This window comes from Colletotrichum higginsianum, chromosome 9 (assembly GCF_001672515.1).
Source record: "Colletotrichum higginsianum IMI 349063 chromosome 9, whole genome shotgun sequence".
NCBI classification, from domain to species: Eukaryota; Fungi; Ascomycota; class Sordariomycetes; order Glomerellales; family Glomerellaceae; genus Colletotrichum; species Colletotrichum higginsianum.
The window spans coordinates 3541896-3561502 of NC_030961.1; the positions used below are offsets into that span (position 1 = coordinate 3541896).

The 19607-nt window shown below is 56.0% G+C and overlaps 5 protein-coding genes across 5 annotated transcripts; 2 read left to right on the top strand and 3 right to left on the bottom strand.

Moving 5' to 3' along the window:
* Nucleotides 1-2222: 2222 nt before the first annotated feature.
* CH63R_13277 (Integral membrane protein) lies at nt 2223-3555 on the top strand (the record flags this gene model as incomplete). Its single annotated transcript, XM_018308251.1, has 4 exons — nt 2223-2763; nt 2843-2960; nt 3021-3082; nt 3167-3555. 4 exons carry the CDS (start codon nt 2223-2225, stop codon nt 3553-3555), a joined length of 1110 nt encoding a protein of 369 aa, XP_018152668.1.
* Nucleotides 3556-6335: 2780 nt separating this feature from the next.
* On the bottom strand, nt 6336-6722 carry CH63R_13278 (uncharacterized protein; the record flags this gene model as incomplete). Its single annotated transcript, XM_018308252.1, has 1 exon — nt 6336-6722. One exon carries the CDS (start codon nt 6720-6722, stop codon nt 6336-6338), a length of 387 nt encoding a protein of 128 aa, XP_018152669.1.
* A 4990-nt stretch (nt 6723-11712) lies between these two features.
* Nucleotides 11713-13682, top strand: CH63R_13279 (C6 zinc finger protein; the record flags this gene model as incomplete). The annotated part of the gene is made up of 4 exons (XM_018308253.1): nt 11713-12142; nt 12318-12622; nt 12702-12838; nt 12962-13682. The coding sequence occupies 4 exons, from the start codon at nt 11713-11715 to the stop codon at nt 13680-13682; spliced, it is 1593 nt and encodes a 530-aa protein (XP_018152670.1).
* A 143-nt stretch (nt 13683-13825) lies between these two features.
* On the bottom strand, nt 13826-16287 carry CH63R_13280 (C6 zinc finger domain-containing protein; the record flags this gene model as incomplete). The annotated part of the gene is made up of 2 exons (XM_018308254.1): nt 13826-15703; nt 15784-16287. The coding sequence occupies 2 exons, from the start codon at nt 16285-16287 to the stop codon at nt 13826-13828; spliced, it is 2382 nt and encodes a 793-aa protein (XP_018152671.1).
* A 532-nt stretch (nt 16288-16819) lies between these two features.
* On the bottom strand, nt 16820-17808 carry CH63R_13281 (SCP-like extracellular protein; the record flags this gene model as incomplete). Its single annotated transcript, XM_018308255.1, has 3 exons — nt 16820-16841; nt 16924-17026; nt 17100-17808. The coding sequence occupies 3 exons, from the start codon at nt 17806-17808 to the stop codon at nt 16820-16822; spliced, it is 834 nt and encodes a 277-aa protein (XP_018152672.1).
* Between the last annotated feature and the right edge of the window lie 1799 nt (nt 17809-19607).

Below are 19607 nucleotides of genomic sequence, written 5' to 3' on the forward strand. Positions count from 1 at the left end.
TAACCTATTCCGTATCAAAGTCCGGCATCTTGACTCAGGGCCCATGCTTGTGAGGCTTGTGAGCCCCGTTCGGACGACGTGGGAGACAAGTCGCCCTGATCCCTGTCCGGGCGAAAGTCGTCAGTGTCCGTCCCGTGGCGAATCAAGTTATGAGAAATCCCACATTAATCCCACGTCCGTTGCAAACCCGAAAGACAACAGGGCTGGCATCGACGACGGCGATTCCCCGGTTCTTCCCTCGTCCCCTCTCTGATTTTTATTATTAATTCTTTTCCCTTTACATTGTACCCGTGTAGAGAGAAGCTCGTCCCTCTGGGCGCTGCCTGCGGTTGATGATGATCCTGGGAGTACCCCTGAGAAGTGCGCCATCCTCTCTCATTAAACTCGGGGGCCTTTTCTAAACGCACGGTCAAAACCTTTGTTCTCGTCCTTGCGGGAATCTTTTAGATGGCGAGAGAGCAGAAAAGCTGCCGGTCATGTGTATTGTGTGTCTAGTCTCTCTCTCTCTCTCTCTCTCTCTCTCTCTCTTCCTAGGCCCTGTCTCGACAACACTCGCCTTGAGGACGGACGGTTCGGATACAACAGCAGGTCCACGACGGGCTGGTGGACACCACGAAATGAGAAGCACAATAAGTAGCAGCATGATCGTCATGATATTCTCTCCATCTGCTCGGCATGACCAATCCGTATGCAGTCGACATTGGCAAAAACCCCACACTGCCGTACATCATCATGCCCCCCCTACCTAACCAACCCCTTGAGCGAACTTGCCGCACATTGCGCAACAACCCATGGCCTTTGATGCAAGAACTGCTTGAAGAACTGCGTGTCAAATGCGCAGTTGCGGCGCAAGAAAAAGCCCCTACAGCCGACAACCGGCCGGGGGGGGGGGGAGGGGCTCATTATCAAATCTTCAACGCCACGACCAGTAGGAACGCAGGGGGGAGATGGGGGCATGGAGGCCACTCAAACTCAATTTGTATTAGTATTGTACTGGTAGTACATCGTAGTGTATTCAAGCAGAAGCAGCCGGGAAAAGACGTGGTATCCTTCCAGGACTCCACGATACGAGAGAGAGAGAGAGGCTGATTTCGGAGTATGGTTGACTCTCGGACGAGACCCTCTCCAGGGGCCTGCCCATCCGTTGCCTCCGTAAGGTCCAGTTCCTCTTGGCCAGTTCCTCCTGGAGACAACTTTGGCGAAGAAACCGCGGATCGAACCCACGATTTAACCTATGCGGGCACCGTTGCCGCTCCCTTGCGTTTTGTAACCTGTCACGCAACATGCCGCTCGGGGCAGCAGAAGGATTGCTACACACTTGTAAATGTCTAGCCATTTATAGGAGTAGGAGGACTGGGGGGGGGGATCTGTATTCCCAACAAGCCACTCTCTGCCTTGGCCCAAGGCACAACTGAACGCGGACAAGCCATCGAACCATCCATCACCTCGACACCACCCTGCCCTGAGCGAGGAGTCCCTTTCACGACAGACAGCCGCGGAAGGGGAGAACGGAAACTCGCCCGTCTTGACACATGCTCGCCGCGGTGCCTTGACCTCCTTGCATCTGATACTTTGTCGTCGCCCCCCCGCGCGCGCATATGCAGGACAGGGCCTGGTTTCTATGGAACGGGGTCGTTTTCCCGGCTTCTTTTCAGCTTACAGCGAGCTTTCTGTGACTTCTTGCCTTGCACATCGATTGTTTGGTTCGTCGAATCATCAGCATCGTCGCAGCTCTTTAAGACTACCGAGCCGCCCGCCCGCCCGCCTTTCCCGTGGGCTTAAGAGTCTTGAAAAAGTCATAATACAAACGAACATCCAGGGAAGACAGGCAATAAAAAAGGTAGAAAAACGAGCTGTCATCCTAAAATCGGATCTTGGCGATCGTCGTCGTCTTTTACCCCGTACGTACAGAAACCTCGTGGGGTCGTCCCGTCCTCCCCCCCCCTCTCGTCAATCTCTCAGACTTTTATCCAGCGCAAGGCCCCATCCCATCACATCTCCTCCTGGGCGCCCCGACACAAACACACCCTCGTTCCTGGTCTGGCATAAGCACTGTTCAAGGCCACCGGGTCTGACTGAAGTCGGACACACCCTCGACTCGACCCTTTTGTCTCTTCCTTTTTCCCTTTCTTCCCTGAGCTCTCTGGGAGAAAGAGAGAGAGAGAGAGAGAGAGAGAGAGAAGGGGGTTTCTCCTTTCCAAAGAAGAGGAAGGCCCATCGATATGGCGCCAGTCACTCCTCCGAGCCCGCTGCCGCCGGACGAGAACGTCAACCCGGTCCTCCTCGGCATCTCGGGCGTGCTCATCTTCTTCGTCATCTTCACCACCTCGGTCCGCCTCTACGTGCGCTTCTCGCTGCGGCACACGGGATGGGACGACTACCTGATGGGCGTCGTCGCCAGCCTGGGCATCGTCCGGTACGGCGTCCAGTGCGCACAGGGCGCGTCCGGCAACGGGAGGCATAGGTGGTACATCTCGAACGACGACTACGTCCACAACAACATGCTCGGCTGGTTCGCCCAGATCCTCCTCTTCTCCAGCATCTGCCTCCTCAAGTGCTCCATCATGCTGCTGCTGCTCCGCATCAAGAACTCCAGCCGGCTGAAGTACTTCCTGTGGACCGTCATGTCCGGCCTGATCGTCACCAACGTCGGCGTCATCGTCATCCTCCTGGCCGAGTGCGATCCCGTCGAGGCCTACTGGACGGGCGTGGGCACCTGCTGGGACCCCAAGATCCGGATTTACTCCATCTACTTAACCATCTGTACGTTGACGACCCGCACGCCGCCAAAGTGGCATGTTTGCTTCCGTATATATCGAGCTAACACACCGGCTTCTTCCAGCTTATTCTGTCTTGACCGACCTGCTGTGTTCATTCTTGCCCCTAGTGGTCGTCTGGCAGGTTCGCATCAAGTTGTCGACCAAGCTCTCCGTCGGTGGTCTCATGAGTCTCGGCTTAATGTTGGTCAAACCCCTGGGTTTTATCTCTTCCCGAGTGCCGTTTGTTAACATTTCGGGCAGTGCAACTGGCTTCGGCATCGCGAGAGCCTCTTCGCTGGGTCTCAAGACCTCGGACCTGAGTTGTGCGTGTAACCCCTTATAACCCGGACAGCTGGCTAGCTATTAAGAGAAGAGCCACAACTGACAAAATTGCCTTCGTTGAATAGATGTCTATGCCGTCACCGCGATATGGTCGAACCTCGAGCTCTATCTCGGAATCATTGCCGGGAACCTGGCCCTCTCCCGGTCCCTGTGGTTCTACTTCTTCGGCGAGAAACCGGCGCCGACGTACCCGTCCGCCTACGGGAACTCGTCCCACCCGTCGCGCTCCGCCTACCACAACAACGGCAGCAGGCTGCACGGGGACAACGCCGACGCCATGGACACCTACATCCGCTCCGAACGAAGGCCCTCCGTCTCCAAGAGCGACCACAGCGACATCCCGCTGGAGCCGGGCATCCAGAAGAGGACCGAGATCTGGATATCGGAGGAGGACGGCGACAGCGACGTGCCCGAGTCAGCGGCGAAGAAGGCGTCGCAACAGACACAACTGTGAGGCGGGGGAGAGAGCTAGCTAGCCTACGCGAGGCATAAGGTCATTCGCATCTATGGTCTATGGTGCGTTGGGAGAGCCTCATGAAAGCGTCGTTAAGATACCCGGCAGAGAAGGCGAATGTGGCACGCGTAGCTCGTACACCCAGCAAGTTGCTGCTGCTGCTGCCCCTATTGCTCCTCTCGCCTTTCGATTGAACATGTACTTTTGTTAAACGCCCTTTTGATGCTTCCATTGGATGCCTGGGATGCTTGGAAAGAGAGTGGGTGGATGATGGATACCTAGATAATCTAATGAGAGTACGGATAATGAGAATTTGCCAAGCACCACCACACGTGTGAGATAGTGCATCTGGCCACACTCCCCCCCGCCCGGTCCGAGGTCGAGCCAAGGGACAACGACGATATGGATGCTTGATCGAGACTCTTGGCCCCAGGGGGGCCTACGGCCTCGAAAGAGCTGATCTCGGGTCAGAGCGCACGCACGTCGGGTGGACCGCAATGCGGCGCATCCAGCGCTGGCTGTACAAATATCCCCAAGGATTGTCATCCTGGTCTGATTATTTCGGGGCGCAGGGTCGAAAAGATCCGAGCGCGATAGTGAAAAGAACCACCGATTTCAGCTTTCCAGGATTCCATGCCGCCTCCCTCTCCCCGTGGTTTTCTTCAGCAGCAACTGGGCCCCCCCCTCCCCCTCTACTGTCTGCTCGTGGTAATTGGTTGCCTTGCCTCTTAGCTGTCCTTCTCCTGTGCCTCTCTGCACGTCAAACAGGGATTGGAGAACCAGAGAGGTTTCGAACCTTTGTTCCTCTGCTTTAGCTTTGGGGGGGTATCGAGCGGGCTCTCTCCGATGGATCGAGAATGGGAAGTTCCCGCCTCTCGACCGGGCCTGCAGGGATTCGACAGCAGGGCTGCAAGGGGCGCAGGTTTTCTCTGCCCACTGGCGAGTCACGGCCGAACAGGGTCCTCGACAGACCTGGCCGACCAAATCATGTGATGATGATGGACGATAATGGTAACACAGTGAACAGAGACTGTCTGCATCCGCCCGCAGTTGAGAGGTGGGGAGCGAGTGAGTGAGGTGGTTGACAGTTCATCTCAACTCTCGAGCCTTTGGACACCCCCTCTGCAGAAGATATAATCAACGGGTTGCACTTTCATCCCATGTTTCAGACAATGAGCTAGACACTACTGAGGACGGCCTTGAATGTGAAGTCGAAGTCTACTTGTCGGAGTGTGCTGTGGGCATCCGTCAGCGCCGCACAAGGCCGGTGTGAAGAGTCTGGACAAGAATGCAGCGAGGCTTACAACGCTGACTCTTCTCCTCTTCTCGAGCCGTTGCCACCTTTCAGGTGTTTGTAGCCGTCCCGATGTGACGGGAACCCAGTAAGTGTTCTTCGCACCTTGAGTCGAATGTTGTGGGTTGTGAGTGGTTCGATGTTGTTGTCCGTGGGCGTCATGGGCGTTGTCCGTCCATCTGGTTCACGAACAATAGCCGTCATTAAATGATTCTGCCTAAACCTACAAGTTTGAACTCCACTGAAACAACCCTACTACTACACAGGTCTTGGGCCTCTGATTACATCTTTTCGCAGCTCAAAAGTAACGCTACCTACCTACTCGAACAGGGTTGGGTGCTGGCCCACAGCAGTTCACGAGCCGGTATCGACACACCGTTTCCCATTATTCACTCTTTGTCCATCTCCACAGTCGGAAGTGTAATACAATTCCTAGATACCACGGCAGATGTTCGATAGTGGTGGCATCGTACAAGGTGTTGTCATATTAACAAGCACTCCTGTTATTTGCGAGCTGATTTAAGCCTCTGGACAATGCTAGAGCCGCAGGGTGGCTCCCTGTACTATGTTGTAGCTCGGGGGGGGGGGGGGGGGGGGGCCTGTAAGAATAACTTTCTTTCCCAACTCCCGACCTTCTAGGATCAATCTCCGTTCAGCAAAGCAACGCAATTAAAGAGTAAACGTCGACATCCAGGAGACACTACCTAGCTACCTATCAATCTCGAATAAGTAATCCAGATCTACGAAAGCACTGGGTGGGTGGGAGGTCCGTTCGATCAGGGGCGGAGCGGTTGGGCGGAACCCAAAAAATGGATGGCGATCCGCAAAAAGAGATGCACACGGCAAAAAGACTGCGCCGAGGGGGAATCGAACCCCCGGCTCCCCGACGCTGCTGGATGGCAACGGAGAATTTTACCACTAAACCATCGGCGCTTCTCTTCTTGATGTGATGGAGGTCTCCGTGTGTGGGTATATTGAGCAAGGGACAGACGGTTCATGAGACTGTTTATCTCTTGTGCGTTCTCTATATCCAGTGCCTCATTCCGCATGAAGTCTAAAGTCCACCTTGTTACTAGCCTTTTTCAAAGCTGCTTGATTCGACTTGGCGACTTAGAATACTCTAAGGTCTATCTGTACTTGCCGCCATGGCTCTTAGGCTGAGGATCATGTGCTGGCAACTCAAAGTCGGGTGATCGAGAAAAACAAATTGTAACTTTGATAACGCCATATCCGATAGAATTTCTGGTCTCTACACTGCAAAATAACTCTTCTGAACTATGCACACTTTCATCCAGTATTGCGGGTTAAACACCCCGCATCAGGAAAAGGGGACTGAGAAGGATGGATGACAACCCCCCTCCACTGATGCCGCGGCGCTCCTATTTCTTGCATCCCTTGTCGTCCATGTGGAAGCTAAAGAGCCTTGTTATTCATTTTATTCTTCATGTGTTGCCAGACAGAGAGAATGAAAGAGAGGAGCCGGAACTCACATGAACCGCCAACCGTTGAGGCTGCCGTCTCTGTAGTCCGTCTTGCCGCCGTTGCCGCAGGTGACCCACTCGCGCAACAGGCCCTCGACGGCCGTGTCCGTCGAGATCTCCTTGAGGTGGCCGCTGATGTTCTCGATGCCGAAGTTCAGGCACGTCCGGCCGCCCTCGAAGTTGTCGATCGTCGAGGAAAGCCAGTAGGTGCCCGATTTCGGATAGGTACCCTGCGCCTCGGCGTTTCCCGCGGTCAACAGAAGAGTCGCGAGCGTGTCGGCCATGTTTTGGGGGACCCTGCGGGCGCCGTGGAAGCAGGAGGCGTCAGCCACCGGGAGCTGGCCGAGGAGGGAGACGAGGACGGTCGCGGTGGAAAGGGCGGAGAACTTCATGGTGTATTTGGTAGTGTAGTGGGGATGTGTGAAGGGTTTTTGATGTAGGGATGATAGATGAGTGATGAAGAAGACTGAGAAGTCGATGCTAAGTGTGCTATTGGTCTGTGTTGTGAGGATGTGTTGTGAGGATGCTAAATGTTCTGACTCTGAAGAGATTATATATCCAACAAAAGCACTCTGCCTGACTTCTAACCGTGTTGAAGATACCCATGTATGCCTATTTCTGCCATCTGCTCTTCATTGATGCGGTAGATTTGTAAGTCTGACACAAAGCTGTCAACTTTCGCATCATGGATTTGATATAGCCGGAGGATGCACCTTTCTAGCTTCCACGCCCCCCTGGTACTGTGTATTTTGAGATTGACATTATGGCATTGTGGGTTCGTGAAAGATGCTTAGACACTTGGCGTGAAAGAAACACCCAAACCGGGCTTCTGCCTCACGCTTACATCTCTCTGTCGACGACCAACCCGGCCTAGCAGCACCCAGGCCAGAGCATCCTGGGAAGCTGATGCCAAGTCCCTGGCGAGCCCAGAAGCGTAGAGTCTGACCACCCGAGTTTGTTCAGCCATTCGCGTGCTGAGACGCGGGGCCAAACAGCAGGCGCCCTCCGACCTTCCCAGCTCTGCCATCTTACAGTGTCAGCCGCGCGGAGCCTTGGATTGGGAAGGTGGAATAGTTTCTGGTCCCGTTTGCATGGGTTTCGTGACACCCTCACGGATTCCTTCAACTTAGTGACCTTGGTTGATAAGCGTGACAGTGGTTTTGAGATGGTCTTACTGCAGTAAGCAACGTATTTGGGTCCATTTTACAGGAGCAGCTTCAGGTTTGTCCTATCCCTTACAAAGCCTTCAAGGCGAGTCATAATTATAGCTTTGAAAGGGAATCAACAGCTAGCAGCTAAAAGAGGGCATCGAGTATTTAAACGCAGAGTCCGTCTGCGAAAAAATGAAGCAACACGGAACAAAAACCAAAACAGCCTCTACCTAAAACCAAAACACAACATCTTCATCTCCATCACAATATCCCACACGCGCCACCACCACCCCAACATGCTCTTCTCAGCCCACGCCTCTCAGGTCCTGGTCGCCTTGAGCCTCCTCTCGTCCCCCTTGACTCTCGCAAAGCCCGTCGCAACGACCTCGGCCCCGACAATGCTCGAGACAAAGTCTCTCATCGTCTGGGAGCCCGTCTACGAGGGTCCCACCGCCCTTGACAAGCGGGAGTCCGGCTTTGGGAGATTCGTGAGGCGGTGGGGGATCGTGACTCTCCCGATAGTAGTCATCACCACCCCGTCCACTTTCTACTCCATTTAAGTCAGACTACCCACTTTTCGGCACCCCCCCCATTTCGGCACCCCAAAAATGAAGCTATTCCCATCATACTCGTCGACTTCAATTAATCATTGACTTCTTCTAGATGCAACAACAATACAGCTTTCAGCTTCACTAGGGTATTCAGAGTCGCTGGATTCGGCTGCATCATCCTCTTTTTCCCCAGCCTTAAGTTGCGCCTGCTGGATGTCTTTGATGTTGGCGAACTTAGTGTTAGGATCCAGCTGGACTGCCCTTCTTTTCCTTACTGCAGTATTGGTGACTTGGGCCTGCAGAAGCTCCAGTTTCTGCTGGGTATTTGCCAGCTCATATGCCTGCTCGCTGAAGCCTTTTTTTACCTTCCTGAATAGAAGGCGTTGAGTAAAGGCATCATTCTCCAGCTCTGTGAATAGCTTCAACTGCCCAGCTAGATCCTTCATCTTCCTTGGCGTCGACCATGCCACTGCAGATGACGCAGATACCCATCCTTCAGCTTCCTTGCCTCCAGACTGCCCTTTGCTGACCTGATCAGATGATCCTGATGCTGCTGGTGTTGATGGGAGCAGTAGGGAGCTCATCAGAGGCTTCGCCATAGAGACAGGCCATAACCCTGTCCATTTCCAACCACTTCTAATGTTCTGCATCGTCATACCTGCAGTACGAGCCTTCTGATAACAGCCTATAAAGTTCCTCTTGCCTACAACAGTTGAATCATTCCACTGACCAAGGTATCCAAGCTCCTTCCTATAGGCTGCCTTGACAGGGCTGAAGACTGACTGATCAAGTGGCTGGAGGACATGGGAGGTATGTGGCGGTAAGAACAATAGATGGATGTTGTTTATATAGCATAACCACATAAAGTCAGTCGTTGTATGACTCCCATGTCCATCCATGATCAGCAGCCTGACCTCCTTGCCCTGAGGAAGAGTCTGAGGGATGAAGACCTTCTGCAGCCATTCAACTGCAGTGGCATCTGAAGTCCATCCATTCTCCGTTGCAGTGAATTGCCATCCTTCATAAGGGCCAAGGTCTAGAGGAAACCACTGCTGCTGGACTGCCTTGCCCTTATAGATAACGAGGGGATTCAGAACATGGCCCAGGGCAGAGATGCATTCGATGATGGATACCCATGCCCTTGATCCAGGCTGTTTCTTACGTACAGACTTCGTCTCAGACATGCCCAGCACCAGCCCATTAGATCCCTGGCCCTCAAGGATACCAGTCTCATCCATGTTGTATCTATTAGCTGGTTTGATGCTGGTGATCTCTGGTATGGCGAGTAGTTTGAACCAGTCCCTGATGACCTCAGTAGATGCCCCATTAACACGCCTAGAATCGATAGGGCGACTTCTCTGGACCTTGACTGATGGATTCCTCTTCAAGAAGGCTTGGATCCAGCCTTTTCCTATAGGCTCTGTATCCCCCATGGCATGGAGGATCCTTTCTGCGAATAGCCTCACTTGCAGATGGGTTGGGGCAACACCAAGGGCATGCTGAATGCGAACCCATTCAGCCAGTTTAGCCTCCTGACTAACAGAAAGTCTCTGCAGGTCAGAAAAGGCAATTGACCTTGGTTGAGTGCCCTTAATCCGATACTGAAGTGTTGATCTTGGGATGCCATACACCTGACCAGCCCTCTTAATGGGCATGCCGTTGGTTATTGCGTCAAGGGCCTGATTGACTTCATCTTCGGTATACTGGCCCATAAGGTCGAAAAGAAGCTCTGAGGAAAAAATGAGGTTATTCGCATAAGTATAGAAAATGTTGTTGATGTTGAAAGTTGAGGGGTATGTTCTGGTGATGAGGCATTTGAGGCATTTTTGGGGTGCCGAAATGGGGGGGGTGCCGAAAAGTGGGTAGTCTGACTTACAAGGACTGCAAGCAGTTGGCCGAGGAAAAGGAAGGGGATAGCGGGTTATCGTGCGTCGCCGCCTCCGTGAACCAGGCCATCAGCATCGGCACCGCGGCGATCACCGTCTTCACCATCGTCTTCACCTTCGTGACGGGAGAGTCGCCGCTGAAGTCGAGGAACAACTTTCTGTCCCTCAAGGACACCCAGCCCGCTGCTGCTTTCCCGGCCATCGAGGCTCCTCTTATCGCCATTTAGGACGCGCGCGTTGGGGTGAGGGAGGGGGCAGCCATGGTGATGCTGGTTGCGTTGCGAAGGCTCTGGATACTTTAGTTTGAGAGGATTATCTGAGATGGCAAGCTTGTTTTCATTGGCAGTACGTCAGTTCGGGGGCCACAGGAGTTACTCGTCGTTCAGCACATGTCGCGAAACCCATTTGAGACTTCCGAGACACCTAGACGTCCCATTTCACACCCGTGTATACCAAGCGGCTCTCCCCGGGGTCATTGTCAAAAGCATTCAACCATCCTTATTCATACTGACGATCACCCACTGGTGCCATCTCAACGTAAGTGGCACTCGCGATAGCAGAAAATATAGCACAGCTGCAAGTAGGGACTTGTAGTTACGTCCTTTTGCTAATGCAAGCTAAAGGTGCCCTTTGAGGAAATAGTGTAGTGTGTCCTGCCACTAAGAACAACAAAGGTAACAGAGGTGGCATAAGGAATTCTAGACCAACCACCAGACAAGATCGAACACAGGTGCTGTCGTATCGTCAACGCAAGGACTTTTTAGAACCGCAACCTGTTTGCTCCTGTTATGTCTCGTTCTTCCTAAAGGGCAGGGCAGGTGAAATAACCAGAGACCCCCCTTAGGCAAAATCCACTTCTTACGCCGACGTTAGAAACTGAAAACCATAGTATCATGTATCTAATACAGTATGGCAACGGAACGATCAAGCATGCTTGACACATGTGGTCTTGCTGCGAAGCAATACGCGTCTAGGCTACAATTGTGCATTCTAGGTCTTGCACGAACGCATACTCTCAGAAACCATGTAATTATCCAACTTAGTTCTCCTTACCACTGACGTTCATAACTAAGTAGTTGTAATTTAGTTATCACTCTGTCGACTTGTGATATAAGCTCTCCCGACTCTTGGGCTTCCAACACTCTGTATATCCGTCCCCCTCTACAACAGAGATATTGTAATAGTGAACTTGCGGGTTTGGAAGCTGCGGCGTTGCCCTGGATGCTAGAAGTATCGTATCTGTCGTCGTGCTTGTCGACTTTCCCGGAAGCCCAAAAGTCAAGCTCGCAGTTGTACAATACGTCCGTCGCGTTGTATCCCAACACCGATGATGAGGTTCGGAGAACCATGATTTCTTAACAGCCCATGACTTCCCGCCACCTCGAGTCTCACAAACTCTACACGTTTCTCTCCCATCCGCGTCCGGATTGGTTGCTGTCACATCGTAGGTCGTACGACAGAAGCCACACCTCGGCCTGGTAGGGCTGACTGTCTGCTGAATGGTCAGTCCCACGAAAAGCCACCAAGGATTCGCGGCGCCTTACCTGATCAGGATAATGAAGTGGCCAAGACCTGCAACCCCCGCCGCGTTGGTCTCGCACCCGCTTCGTCGCCAATGAGCTTCGCGGTGGATTTGGCCCGGGCAGGTCCACGCCTATGATCCCATCCAACTATTAAACTCGGCCTCCCGAACCGGCGCGCGCTGCATACACCTCCGCGGTCCCGTTGACCTCGAATATCCCAAAGTGTACAAGCTCCCCGTCAAAGCCAGCCTCAGTCCAGGTACAGACGACGATGACTTCCACATCGACACGGCTGGCCCTCGCTACGAGGGCCTCGTCACAAACGACAATCGGCGGCGGCGGCGGCGGCGGCGGCGACAGTGGTAGACGGCAGTGCTGGGAGTGTCAGCGCCGGCGGCTGGTCTGCGACTCGGCGCGCCCCGTCTGCTCCAAATGCAAGATCAGCGGCGTGGTGTGTCCCGGGTACGAGGACAAGAAACCGCTGACCTGGCTGGCTCCCAACAAGGTCAAGACGCGGACGTGGAAGCGCAAGGGTGGTGCTACAGCTGCTGGAGGCGACGCCGTCTCGAAGAGCCAAGCCGGCAGCCAAGAGAAAGACGACGTTTTAAGACTCGTCGCCAGTGGAAAGCAGCTGGTCCACATCTTTCCTGGGCAAGAGTTGCGATCGGAGACGTGCGATATCATTGAGGCCACTCTCTACTGTTAGTTAGACCACCTCCGCATCCCCTCCCCCCCCCCCCTTGTTCGGTTCCTGTTCTGTAAACGCCAAGGCACACGCATGATCTGCTTCTGTCCGAGGATATATCCTTTGGAAACCACCGTCTCCAGATGGGATCGGGTTGTGAGATGCTGACAGACGAACGACGTCCACCGCAGGGAATGAACAAGTCTACCCGTCCTTCACCTCGAACCAGCTGGCCCAGAGCCCCTGGGTCATACCCGTGATCTACGTCCACTACATGAAGCCCTGCATCCAGCACGCCCTGGTCGCCATGGCCATCGAGCACCGCTTGTTGCGCCTGTCGCAGCGGAAGAACGACCCGTTCGTGGCCGAGGTGCGGGCCAGGGCGTGCCAGCACCGCTCCACGGCGGTCCAGGCCCTGAACAGGGACATCGCGCTCGAGCGGATGTGCTCCTCGGACTTTACGTTGTCCAGCGTCATCGTCTTTCTCTACGGTGATGTACGTCTCTAGTCTTACCCCGCCGTGCTGTACCGTTCGTTGTTGACTGCCATGTACTGATGATGTCGACTTCGAGCAGCTCATGGGATCCGCGACGGCGTCCAACTGGCGCTTCCACATCAAGGGATTCACGGCCTTGATCGCTCTGCGCGGCGGCTGGGAGGCCGTGTGTCAAAAGACGCCTCATTTGAAAGTCCTGGTCCTCTTCTGTAAAATGTGAGTCGAAAGAACTCATCCTTTATATGAGTCTTGCCATCATCGTTGTGTATCAGCTAGTATTACATGTACCAACAGATGTCGAACAACCAAAAAGGATATACTGACACCGCCCACCCCCAGCATCGAAAACTTTGCCAACACAACCAGCCCAGCAGACGACCAGATGTCACCCGTCTCCAACTTCGAGCTGAGGGATCTCTGCGCAGACGTGTTCGGAACGGGCTACTACCCGTTTCTGCCGTGTCCCGCGGAGCTGTTCATCGACATCATCCGGGTCAACCGCCTCCGCTTCCTCGCAACGCGCCAACCAGATGATGATGATGATGATGATGATGATGATGCCCAGGAGACCGCTGCGTCGATCCGGCCCGAGGCGGAAGAGCTGCTCACCAAGATCACCGACTTCTCGCCCGAATCCTGGTCCGAGACCAAGGAGGACTCGAAGGAGGGCTACCTCACAATGGCGCGGGTCTACCAGTCCGCCGTCGTGCTCTTCGCCATCTCGTCCCTGCGGAGCGCCGGCGCCGTGGCCCCCTCCTCGGCCGGGTGGACGGCCGTCGCGAGGATACACCGCAGCCGGCTGTTCTCGATGCTCGAGACGACGGCCGCCTCGCCGCTGCTGAGGAGCTCCACGGCGTGGCCCATCGTCGTGGCCGGCTTCGAGGCCAAGGGCGTCAGTCCGACGGCTCGGGCGTTCATCCTCAATCGGCTGGACGAGGAGAGCCGGGACCTGGGCGTGTATCTGCCGCTGGCGGCGAGGAAAGTGCTCGAGCGGTTCTATTCTTCTTCCGGGACTCGTTGGGATGACTGTTTTGATAGCCCTCATGCACTGTTCACTTGAAGGGGTGATTGTCTGAGGGGCTGGCTGGTGGGAGGCGTCACTGGGATATAAATATATATATATATATACGTATATATATACATCAGTGACGCCTGGGAATCGCATTTTTACAGAGTCTCTCTCTTGTATTGTAGCATTACGTTTCACATAGGCGAATCCGACTCTTCGAAACCTCTGATCATGCTGTCGAAAAAGGCAGCGTCGACGCCTTGGAACGGCCAGTCTTCCAGTCCGGCCGAGATCCCGGAGCCCATCCACCGGGGGTTCCCGAGTCCGGACAGCCATGTCGGATCGGCATTCTGGCCAAGCTGCGAGCCCGGGTTTCCCGGCACGTCCATCATGGCGACAGAGCCGTCCCCCGGTGCTGGTGCGCCCGTCAGAACATTAGGCTCCGACGACGTGGTGTCCTCTCCTCTCTGCGTCTCCAGAGAGACCGGTTGTTGAATTCGGTCGGAAGGCACCCAGGGCTCGCGGGACGGAGGAGCATCCGGCGATATGGTCACCGTCCCGTAGCACGGGATCCTGAGCTGCAGCACGTTCCGAGAGTCCCCGACATGTCCTCCTCCTCCTCCTCCTCCTCCGCCCACGCCGCAGGACGCCGGCGTCGACGTCGACGTCGACGTCGGACTGAGACTCGCCGTAAAGGTCGACCCCCTCGCGGCGTCCGCCTCGATGGCGAGCAGGCTCCTCAGCACGTCGGCGCTCCTCACGGACAGCATGTCGGCGGACATGGAGCTGCGGTCGCGCATGTGCTCCAGCGCCTCCTCGACCCTGTCGCGGTCCGCGTGGCGCTGGTAGGCGAGGACGTCCCTCCCGCGGTCCCGGCGGCGGGCGTCGACGTGGGCCAGCAGCAGCGTCATGGCGGCGATGAGGGCGTAGAAGTCGGCGGCGTCGGGGACGCTGCAGGCCTGGCGGGCGTTGCTGCGGGTCGAGACGAAGCATGCCAGCACCGACCGGCTCGCCTCGAGGCAGGCCATCCGGCTGCTGCTGGCGGCCGTGCCGTCCTTGGCGTGCCGCAGCATGAAGGGCAGGTGGATCTGGATGACGAGGAAGAAGTGGAAGATCTGGTTGCACAGCCGGATGCTGTGCCGGACGATCTCCAGGGGAAGCGAGTCGCCGCTCGGGTTGACCAAGTCCGGGGGGGTCGTCCACCACCGCGGGGGCATCGTGGCGGCCGCCGCCTGCAGCTCGCGGTCGAGGGCGTGCGTGGTCTCCATGTTGGAGAGGAACGTGTCCTTGTCGTTCCGCCGGATGACTTTGGCGGCGATGTCGCTGTGGAAGCTCTCGAGCCGTTGGATGGGGTCGCTCTCGATGTAGGACCGCGTCGTCTCGTCGCATATTGTCCTGGCGTCGTGGGTGATGCTCGGGAGACCCAGGAGAAGGCAGATGAAGCGTTCGAGGTAGACGATGCGAAACCACACGAAGCCTGTCCGCCTCGGTGATTCGGGGTCCAACGTCTCGACGGTGGCCGGGTCGTGAGGCCGATGGATGCCCATGAGCTGGGCCAACGAGATGGCCCGGCGGCACGACAGCAGCGACAGCCTCGGGTTTCCGCTGTTGACCAAGTAGGCCGTCTGCAGGACGACGCATTCGAGGGCTTCCAGCGTCCCCATGAGCGCGTTGGCCTCGCACACGACGCCGATGGCCGTCTCGGCCAACTTCTCCATGATCCGGAAGGACGACTCCGACACCCCCGGCTTGACGGGCCGGTTTGCAGGAAGCCTCTGGAGCATGGCGGCCACCATGAGCATCCTCTTGGCGAGGAGGACGGGGTGCATGGGCTCCCTGAGAGAGTCCATGAAATGCTCCACGCTCTCCGGCTCGAGGGAGCCCAGGAGGCAGTACGGGACGAAGATGGCCTGGAAGACGAGATCGGCGTCCGAGTAGAGCTTGTAGATGTCCCGGCAGTCCTCCGGCGGCGGGATCGCGGCAGAGAGTTGCCTGCTGTAAGCCCGGAGCTGGGCGTTGGCCGAGAACCCGGCGTCGTTTGGTCCCTGGCTCGGCGGACCAACGTGCGCTCTCTTCAGGGGGGGACAGGCACGCGTCAGCAACTAAGGTACTTACACATCATGTAAGAAGCACTAAACTTGGCCGTACGTACGTTTAATGTATCATTACCCCCCGTGTCCAAGGGAGACGGACCCGGGATCTCGGCCCCGGCCGGTCGTCCTCCGGCATGTCTCGGAGAGCACGCGTTAACCGGGGCTTCCCACGTCGGAGTAGAGCCGTCCCGGGACTCCTCCTCCTTCTTGGGCGAAGCCGATGCGGGTGCTTCCAAGTCATCGATCCGACGGTACAGCCGCTCAACCAGCCGTTCGACGCGGCCCAGCCGATCGCCCAGACCCCCCGCCGGCGCCGGCGCGCTCCTGGCCTCCTCCTCGGGGAATTCTTGGCTAATGCACGGCGCCCCCTTCTCCCAGCACGTCCTGCACGTGTCGGGCGGGCCCTTGTCGTCGAAGATGCACCGGATCTTGCGCCGGCGGCACTCCCAGCAGCTCTTGGTGCCCTTGCGGACGAATCGGCGCTTAGCCGCAGCGGCCCGTCGCTCCGAGGCGGTGGGCCTGCTAGTATTGGTGTTGTTGCTGCTGCTTTGGTCCGTAGTCATTTTCTTGCGTGTGACCGCCTGGAACCCGGTCGGTTCAATGGTCTCCGGTGAGCATTCGGTCAAGGTTTCGGACGGACGAACGCGAAAGTTGTCGTTTGGGGGTGGTGAGTGAGAGTGGTGAGTGAGGGTGAAGAAAGCGGCCGGCCAGCCGGTTCGTCCGCCGAAATTCGGCCGAATTGTGTGCACATCTGTCGTGGGGCTACCCCCGGCAATGTTGGAGGGACATGCTGTGAAATCGTTTCTTTTGTTTCTGCTCTCCTTTCTCCCTTCCGTCCACATATCTAATGATATTTTCAAGCTGCAAGTTGGATCTGGTATCAACTGAGCCATACTATATAATACATGGAATCTACCTCCGACACGCGGATCTAAAAATCAAGCTTCAACGCCTCAACTCTATTACAGCCGAAAAGGGCCCCCAAGATGAGTGTGAAGCTGTTCTCAGACCAGCCTCCATCGCCACCCCATTATTCCCCTCTCACGCGTCTCACACACAACTCGCCTGACGATACGTCTACGCTCAACCAACTACCTAGTAAGGCATCTGGCCAATGCTAAGGGGAGAGAGCAGTTAGCAACTAAAACGCATCTACAAAACACACGTCGGTTCAGGACTCGGGGCGTCCGTCTACTTACAAGTTTCCAGCGGGCGAGTAGCGGGCGACCACGTAAGCCGTGCCCTTTGCATCAGTCGCAAGGGCCAGGCCGACCTTGGTAGTGGACTTCCAGACGGCTTGGGCTGTGGCACCGTCAGTGGACGCGTCCTCGGATATAGTTCATGTCAGAAGGGCTAACTAAGAGAGGCTACTTACTGTAGTGGCCGTAGTCCTGGTAGTTGGGCGTGCCCTCCCTACGGATGGGCTGACCGTCGTACAGCGACTTCTCGTTGAGCCACCGCTGCACGCCGTTGGCGTAGTAGGTGTTGGTGCCGCCCGACTGCAGCGCCAGGTTCTCGCCCTGGCCGCCCGTGTTCGTGTCGTGCACGAGGCTGCCGACGGTCGTGAGGTGGTTGGCCCACGCCTGCGCGCTCTCGGCGAGCCCGGCGTCCCAGGTCAGCGGTGGGCTGCCGACCTCGGCACGATAGGTGTTGTGGAGGTCGAGGGCTCTCTGCTGGTCAGCGGTCAGCCCGGCGGTCGACGGCGTCGTGGGCGTCTCGGGTGTCTCGGGCGTCTCGGGCGTCGTGGGAACGGCCGAGGTGGCTGGGACGGCTGTCGAGACGGCGATCGAGAGAACGGTCGTCGTCGTGATGGGTGTGGTGGACGTGACGGACGTGGTTGACGAGATGGTCGTTGAGTTGGCCCCCGATGTCGTTGAGTTGCTACCCGCTGTCACTGAGATGGACACGGTGGCGGTGACGGTGACAGGCGTCGTGATGGTTACAGTGACGGGGAGAGGCGCGTCGGTCACGGTCACGGTCACGGGGAGGCTGAGACCGACGTCCTTCTTGACAGGGACGACAATAGCCGCGGCGTGGGCGGCCAGGAGACCCAGGCCGAGAGCTGTGCTGGCGGAGAAATGCATATCTGCTTGCCCAATGGTTGAAGTATTACAGAATTACGGAGATGTTATTTGGTGAATAATGAGTTGGCACAAGCGAGGACCGTAAAGGGAGTTCGATATGATTCCTGCCAGCGAGTCGAGTCGAGTCGAATCGACTATACCCCCTCGGAAGGGAAGCAAAGGTGGTATAAAGGAGAGAATAAGAAGTAGAAGAAGAAGATGCGGCAATGATGGTGCTGCTAGAAGCAAACTGCAGGTGGAAGTGAAGTGAGCGAGAGATTGAGAGAGCTTCCCTTCAAAGCTAGGGAGGTGTTGTCGATGTTGATATATCTCCTCATGCTTCCCCCATTCCTCGACTACGGAACGTGGGTTGTCAAGGACGGGAAATTTGCCGTTTTCGTCGTGGGGGGACCTGGTCTTTCGAAGGCCAGTTCCCAATTCTTTGACGGGCAAGCCACAGGTTCTGCTTCATTAAACTGCAAGACACAATGTCTTGGCTGCTCAAAGGAACACTTACGAGTCCCCCTTAGTGCGTGTAGTCCATGTTTCCTTGTCTCCGCCGGGCTAGATGTCACTGTTACGCATTGCTTTTGGCAACGGTCGGCAGTCATTGCGGGATCGAACAGAAGGCCCAGGCCGTCCATCCTGTCTGAGAGGGGGGATGCTGCTTGAGGTTAGATGATTGTAATGTTGTCGGCCGTGATATCTTCAATCTCTCTTGTCTCACCATCTCTCCCTCTCTACCTCTCTCTTTCGCTTTCGTTCTCACTCAATCTCACACATACACTCTCACACATACACTCTCACACATACACTCTCACACATACACTCTCGCACATACACTCTCGCACATACACTCTCGCTCTCTCTTCTCTGCGCTCGGTGCGGACATGATGACATGAATAAGCCAGCTTGTCCGTGAGTGAACCCATATAGTGCCCAGCACCACTGCGTTCCAGATCGTCTTGCCCCTCGTAAGTGGCTGAATCACAGCCCTTCTCGCCCCAAGGGTTGCCGTGCTGTCACTTTGAAGCAAGAGGCGCTCCTCGAAATTGAATGATCAGCATAATACAGCTGCGTGTCTCTGATCTCATTGGTATGTCAGGGGCGCAAGCATGTATGTCGGTCAGGCTGCTTTCGCCCCGTCGTGCGACCGACCGCTTGGCGAAGGGGGGGGGGGGGGCTCTCATAGTCTTGCAGAATGCATAACCTTAATCCGCAATGAAGATCCCCCCAAACACTATACCACGCCCATCCATGGGCTATGCGGAGCCTCTTGCATGGTAATGATGGCGGCGGCGGCGGCGGCTCATTCAACTCTCACAACACTCTCGCAACCGGGCTTCTAGGCAGACATGCAGTGCAACGCAATGCAAACAAACCCCCACTCTGGGCCCGTCCGTTCGGCTGTCCCGAGTACACTTACAGACGACGATCTCTGCGGTGCGGTGGCGTACGGTAGTTCAGCCCGCCGTCTCCGGACGAAGCCGTCAACGTGGCCCTCCGCCCACATTACGGCTCTCTCTCTCTCTCTCTCTCTCTCTCTCTCTCTCTCTCTTTCGGCTCTCTGTCCGGTTAGTCAGTTGCCCGCCAACAGTTCGGCACGGGAGCCAGCTGCTTTGTGCTTGACATGCTCCTTTTCCAGCTCTCTCTGGGGGCTGAGTGTTGGTCCCGCCACGTGGGTGCGCGCTGGAATGCACGCCGAGCCTCGGGGAAATTGGGGACATATTTCCCTGGGGATACACAAACGCACAGAACACACACACACACAGAGAGAGAGAGAGAGAGAGAGAGAGAGAGAGAGAGAGACACACACACAA